Here is a 6,771-nt window from a genome sequence, read left to right as displayed (position 1 = left end):
AAATTAATGAACTAATGTACAAAAAAAATATTTAAAATCTTAAATTTCTATTTCGTTACACCAAAACATTAATAAATAAAATTTTATTAATGAAAATACAATAAATTTTGGTCACCACACTTGTGAGGCTCAGCTGACCAATTTTGAGAAATAACAAAATCGTCCAACTAATTTCCAAAAAATAATAAAATAACACAACAAAAAAATATTAAAATTTTAAATTAAACTATAAGTTAACCAGTTTGTTAGATCTGCTAAACAATTTTATTGTTATAACTTCTTAACCAATAACCAAACCACTCTTAAATACATGGAATAGAATAAACACAAATATTTTATGACATTAATTATCTTTTTATCTCCTATATAAAGCAGTTAAACTCATTATTTTAATATTAAAAAATGGATAAAATAATTACATAATTAAATAATATCTTAAATTAAATAAATAAAGAGAAAGTTACTCGAACAGTAAATTTTACTTCACCATCCTATAGTTATGGATGCAAGTAAGAAGCAAAAACGGTGAAAACTCCTAAATATAAGTAAAAGAAAAAATCAAACCAATTGATCTTAAATTTAATTTCAAAATTATTATTCTTATTTAACGTATCGAGCGTTTATAAAAGGAGAAAAAAAAACACAAACAGAAAGAAAGAAAGAAACAGTACATCACTACTACTATATTGTTTGTTACACCACATTACTTTCTTGTCTCTGTTTTTTTCTCTCAAAGCTTGTAACTTTTGTTCATGGGTATTTTTCTTTACTTTCAGTGATTCAATACCCAATATTTTCTTTAGGGTTTTAGTTTCTTTTTCTATAAACCCATTGTTTCAATTAAAATGGAGACTAGTGACCAGAGGTCTTTAGCTGAAGAGGATGGAAAAAACTGTACAAACAATCTTAATTCCAGAGTTGATCCTCCTCCTCTTCTTGTTGAAAAGGTAGCTTTTTTAATGATTTCTTGTGATATTCTGCTTGAGAACTAATTTGGGGTGTTGTATATGTGTTTTGTTTCTGCTAATTGTTTCTGATTTTACCCATTTTTCAATTTGAGCTAAAAAAAAATTGATCTTGGATTGGTTTTTTCTGTCAAATTCTCAGCTTTTCCACATTTTCTCAATTTTTGCTATGGCTTTTCTTTACTCTTGATTTCTTGGGTTTGTGGAGGATATGACCTTATATAGGAGGTTGTGGAGGTTAGTAGGTTTGGAGTTTTGTTTGTTGTGGTATTAGCCTTATACTTGTAGTGAATTGCTTTTGATTTCTATTATTGTTTATTGTGTTTTGTTTATTGAAACAATTTTGTTGTTGTTAGTGTTTTCTTATTAGTTGTCATGTTTATTTTACTCTCTTTTTTTCTTATCATGCCTACTTTGATGTGTTGTATTCGAGCTGAGGGTGCTCGTGAAATAGCCTCTCTACCCTCACGATATAGGGGTCAGGTCTGCATATACTCTACTTTTCCACATATTCCACTTGTCAGATTTCATGGGGTATGTTGTTGTAATTCTATTAGATTTTTAGCTTATTACACATTTCTCTCTTGGAGCTATGGCTTCTTTTCTTATTGATTTGTTGTTACATTCTGTTTGTTTACTAACTTTGGTGCTCTATATTGGGTTCTGTTTCTGGTAACTTTGCTGCTTTTTACCATTTCTCAATTTGATCTATTTCCTTTCTTTCTTCTTCTTGATTTGTTTTGATTTGGTAAAACTGTGGATTTGGGTCTTCACCGACTGTTTTGTATTATTTTGGCATGAAGTTTCTGTCTTTGTCTTTGCTTGTATTCTTGGAACTAATACGTTGTAAACGGTGCCACGTGCTTATTCCTTGTATCTGAGAAGTGTTTAGAGTTTATATCTTTGTTTGGTTGCAAATTGGTGCAGTTATGTTAGTATGGCAATAAATAAGAAGTTGAGTAGTAACTTTGGTATTTTGGTTCTTAATATCTGTTAGGTTGGTGAATCAAGTGAAATTGTAGAGGAACTACAACTCTGCGAACTGCAGACGAAACAACTACCTCTGGAAGTACCTGAAAGAACCATTGATGGACAAACAGAAGATTTTGTTAGGATAGACATGTCCACATCACCAGTTCAAACTCCCAAGAGAGTGATTTTCTCGCCATCGCCCAGTCCTAACCATGTCAGACTAAACGAATCTCCTAGTCCCTCATTACCGTGGGCAAAATCATCCATTAAATCTCTCCTCCCTAAAATAAGTTTCAAATTACGAAATAAGACGAGTGATATTGAAAAAGCTGCAATGTTAGCTCTTGGAGTCTCTCCTTTGCCTCAGGACAAACCTTCAATTTTGAGGACTCTATCCATTAAAAGAATTTTCAATTCAAAGATGAACAGAACTTCATCATTGCCTATAACTCCAATTGAACACTCTAATCCAGAATCAACGCATGGTGACTACAGAGATGCTACATTTTATTCAGTTGTAAGTATTTATATTTGCTCGTGTCGTTAATGCTGTGATTGAATTCACTATCTTCTTCTTCCGAACTGTAAAATTCTCAGTGAGGTTATGCTCCATTGAGTAATAAATGGTAAAAAAGCACAGCCAAGGGTGTGGTCAAGGACTGGAATATATAACTCCAGTTGAACACTCTAGTTGAGGTGCATGCACCACGGTTATTAAAAAAATGGTAAAAAAGCTGCAAATTTGGGTAACTCACAAAGGAAAAAAAACTCAAGCTATGTAAACATCTGTTTACATCTTTAAGCGTTTGAATACACAAGTATGGAAGTGGAAAGACCAAATGAAAAATGAGTGTAGTTAAAACATAAGCATGATTATTCTTCCCCAACTAGATTTTAATAGGTGTTATGCTCGGACTCTTCACTTTTGGTGTTGCATCCGAGTCAACATGATGTGGGTGTGACTGTGAGATTCGTACCCGTTTTGGGTATTTTGACCGAATTTGATGGAGAAATTTTGGACAGATTCAATGATTTCTGTGCACAAAACAAAAACTGATATGAAATTGAAGAAAATGGAATACCTTGTGTATATAAATTTCTATTGTCACTCCCTTTCCTTTAATCTCCTTCCGGATTCTCCTTTTGATCAAGATTTTCTCGTCAAGTTTTACATGTAATATCTCATAATTTAGGCTTTATAACTCTATTTTTAGTTACTGTATGATTTTTAGCTGAATCCCCCGCACCTGTAGATCCGTATCCCTAAATCTAAAAATTTAGATCTTAGAGGATCCGACCTCTAGATCTGCACCCGTATCGGACACCCGCACCCGAGTCCGAGCAACTTAGGGTGTTAATGCATTTACCTGGATGTTATATCTGAATGTATGTAGAGATCCAGGATACTTTTACTGGTTTGTTGCTATGAATATAAATGTCTTCGTAATTTCACTTAATGTTCAGTATTTCCTTTTCTCTTGTTGTTTCTAAATCTTACAAACTCACCGCCTTCTAGAAAGCAGGAGTGCATCCCATACTTCGCTCACATTCAGTGCCAACACTGATCAAAGATGAAAGCCTAAAACAGATGGATTGCGTAGGGAATGTCTATCGTGTAGTCCCCTCAACTCCTCTCGTGCCAAGACATGATGATACATCATCAAATGCAACTCAAACTATTGGCGCAGGTAATTTGTTTATGTCTAATCATGTTTGATGCATTGTCACATGATAAAGGCTTTTGTTCTGCAACTGGTGATTCTTTGTTAGATAAGTCTTGAATGCTTCGTTAAGTCTGAATTTACATACCGAGTAAGAAGCAGTTGCTTGGATACATGTGTGACTTACTTTTAGGAAGCCAAACAAATAAAGAATTTTCAACCTAGGATTTCACAATACACTCTCCGTCCCTATGATGTAGTTTGACTAGGCACAATGTTTAAGTAATATGAGAAGACTTTGCTATGTTCCAAAAATTTCCTTAAAAGAAATGAATTCTTGAATAGAAGAGTACACCTTTTTGTGGACTTTTTGCCAAATAAGTGGCATCCAACATGCATAAAATGTTGATAGTGTTGTTAAATTTGCCAAGTAAGGTAAACTGTCATTCATTTTTGAACTAACTATTAAGGAGGGTGTGTCACATAAATTGACAGAGGGAGTATAAATTTATAAAAATTAGGTTGCTTAGTGGGTCATGCTAATTTCTGACGACCGCAACTTTTGTGGAGAAATATAATTAGAAGTTGTATTACACTCCCTCTGTTGCAATTTGCTTGTCTTACTTTTCTTTTTAGTCCGTTTCAAATAGAATGTCTCTTTTCCTTTTTGGCAACTCTTAAATATCAAATTTTTTACATATGACATGTTTAAGACCACAACATTAAATGACAATTTGGAACATTCTGCATATTTTTAGTTTAAGACCACAAGATTAAAAAATATTCGTTGCTTTCTTAAACTCCGTGCCATGTCAAGACCATAGAAAGAAATTGAAACAGAGGAAGTGGAATCTGATTTATATTTCAAAGAATCATCGCTCAGAATCTGGTAACTATGGGAAATCGATTTAATAACCGATATTTGGACACAGAATATTCTGTTAATCTATTCTTATGTAGATACGCATCCTGCATTCATGAATTGAACCTTATGTTCACTCACCTGGGATAACTAACCTACACCTTTCTTAGTGTTATGGTTCAGTTGAAAATGCTAATTTTGGTGGAGACATCACTCAAGAAGAGGCTGTCTGCAGAATCTGCTTCATCGAACTTGGGGAGGATTCGGAAACTTTGAAGATGGAGTGTAGCTGTAAAGGCGAACTAGCCTTAGCTCATCAATCATGTGCTGTAAAATGGTTTAGCATAAAAGGCAACAAGATTTGTGATGTCTGTAATGAAGAGGTTCGGAACTTACCTGTCACTCTTTTGCGGATTCAAAGTACTATTCGTAGAGGAAATGGATCCCCAGCTGACTCTGTCCGATACAGGTATGCTCATGGCCGTTCCTTTCATTTCTTTTTTTAAAATATATATCTTTTGAATTAAAGTTAACTTCATTCAGTGCCTACACCTTTCTGTTAACTTTGTTCACTACTTTGCAACAGCCACTAGGAATTACTATTATATGTCTCGAGTTTTAATACAATTTAATGATGAGCGACATTTCTTCGTTGAATGAACTTTATAGTTCTCTAGTATTTCTTATGAGGAAATAGCTCAAGTTTAATCGCATGGTGACTATCGAACGAAGAAATGTTCAATTCAAATTATATGGTATTTTACTTGACGTGTGCAAACTGCTTACAGGGTTTGGCAGGACGTTCCTGTTCTTGTCCTTGTCAGCATGCTTGCCTACTTTTGTTTTCTGGAGCAGCTTTTGGTGAGTAAAAGACTAATGCAGTAATGTCATCCTACTCCAGAAAAGGATCTTAAATAATGCTTGTTTATAGGTTACCAGAATGGGATCCGGCGCGATCGCTATATCTCTGCCCTTTTCATGCATCTTGGGTCTCCTTGCATCCATGACAGCAACAACTATGGGTACATGAACTAAACAAACACCCTCCGTTTCAGAAACTACTTTCGATTTCAGTTTAACAGTGTCGGTGTTTCACTTTTTTCTTCTATTTGCTGGTATACATTATACAGTAATATAACATATAAACAAACATGCTTTATTTGTTTAGTGCAAAGGCGATATGCTTGGGTTTATGCTGTCAGTCAGTTTGCCTTGGTGGTTCTGTTTGCTCATGTGTTCTACTCACTGGTAAGTTATGCTTCAGGTCAAATAAACAAAATACTTTAGGTAGAGAATACATACACAATCACTAAAACTTGGCCTCAACGGGCAAGTAAGCACTACAACTTTGAGAGTGCACATCTAGACACCTCAACTTGGTCTGAACTGACAGCTAAACAATCCAACTCGTCTTCACTGTGTCTCGTGGACACCAGACACTGACCTGACACATGAAGAAGCGTTGATGTGCATTACTCAAAGCACGAGTGCTTCCTTGCCAGTTGAGGCCATTAAGTGTCTGTTTATGTATTATGTATTATGCCATCATTTCACCTGACCACTCGGAAAGGAAAAAAAGAAGAAGATTTTCTGAATTTCCTGAATTGCCTCGGGCTCTGCCTAATACTAAAAACTCTCTCATCTTATGCTCGGGATTGTAGCTTCGAGTGCAGGCAGTTCTAGCTGTTCTTCTTGCCACCTTTGCGGGTTTTGGAGGTGTAATGTGTGGGACTTCTTTTCTTCTTGAGCTTCTGAAATGGAGGAGTAGATGGAATTATTGGTCAAATGAGCCACATGATTCTCAAGAAGGGGCACAGCCAAATCAATCATCAGAAGTTACTCCTACGCCTCAGGTAGAAAGTCAAACTCGTCGAGCTGAAGCTGGTACTTCTGGAGTTGTCAATGGAAGTTGATACAGGACAAACATAATCTCTTTATATCAAGAAACCAAAGGAAAACACTATTTTCTGTCTCTTGTAAGCAAAATTATTGTAGTGTATAGCTAGTCCTTGCAAGTCACAACTGTACAGTTTTGAGCTTATATCAAAGCTCTCGTTCAAACTTCAGAATTCTAAACATGAACACGAGACTTGAAATGAATTCAACTGTAGGTTGTAGGTTCAGGAATGGCGTTGCACGCAAAAGACGAGTGGTTCATTTTTCCAGTAGATGGGCAGTGCATGAAAGGAAACTGAAATAATGTAAATATCATAACGTTACAAGGATCTCTTCTCCTGTTATCAAAAAATCAGATCATTACTCTTTTTACTTTTTTTATTCAATTGTTTGGTACATCTTTATCCATCTTCCA

The 6,771-nt window shown here is 35.1% G+C and overlaps 1 protein-coding gene across 1 annotated transcript; it reads left to right on the top strand.

Moving 5' to 3' along the window:
• Positions 1-623: 623 nt before the first annotated feature.
• LOC101249200 (uncharacterized) lies at positions 624-6,728 on the top strand. The gene is made up of 8 exons (XM_004246617.5): positions 624-947; positions 1,963-2,454; positions 3,454-3,625; positions 4,644-4,929; positions 5,249-5,321; positions 5,392-5,482; positions 5,629-5,708; positions 6,122-6,728. The coding sequence occupies exons 1-8, from the start codon at positions 846-848 to the stop codon at positions 6,371-6,373; spliced, it is 1,548 nt and encodes a 515-aa protein (XP_004246665.2). The 5' UTR covers positions 624-845; the 3' UTR covers positions 6,374-6,728.
• Positions 6,729-6,771: the final 43 nt, after the last annotated feature.

The sequence above is a fragment of the Solanum lycopersicum genome, chromosome 9 (genome assembly GCF_036512215.1).
Source record: "Solanum lycopersicum chromosome 9, SLM_r2.1".
Taxonomy (NCBI): Eukaryota; Viridiplantae; Streptophyta; class Magnoliopsida; order Solanales; family Solanaceae; genus Solanum; species Solanum lycopersicum.
The sequence above is the reverse complement of the archived record's forward strand: the minus strand, read 5'-3'. Positions and strand labels throughout refer to the sequence as shown.

Bases quoted from the DNA above. Each gene is read 5' to 3' on its own strand.
- LOC101249200 (XM_004246617.5), top strand. From the start codon at position 846: ATGGAGACTAGTGACCAGAGGTCTTTAGCTGAAGAGGATGGAAAAAAC. The intron at 948-1,962 runs GTAGCTTTTTTA...AATATCTGTTAG, and splicing joins CTCCTCTTCTTGTTGAAAAG to GTTGGTGAATCAAGTGAAAT. The intron at 2,455-3,453 runs GTAAGTATTTAT...ACCGCCTTCTAG, and splicing joins ATGCTACATTTTATTCAGTT to AAAGCAGGAGTGCATCCCAT.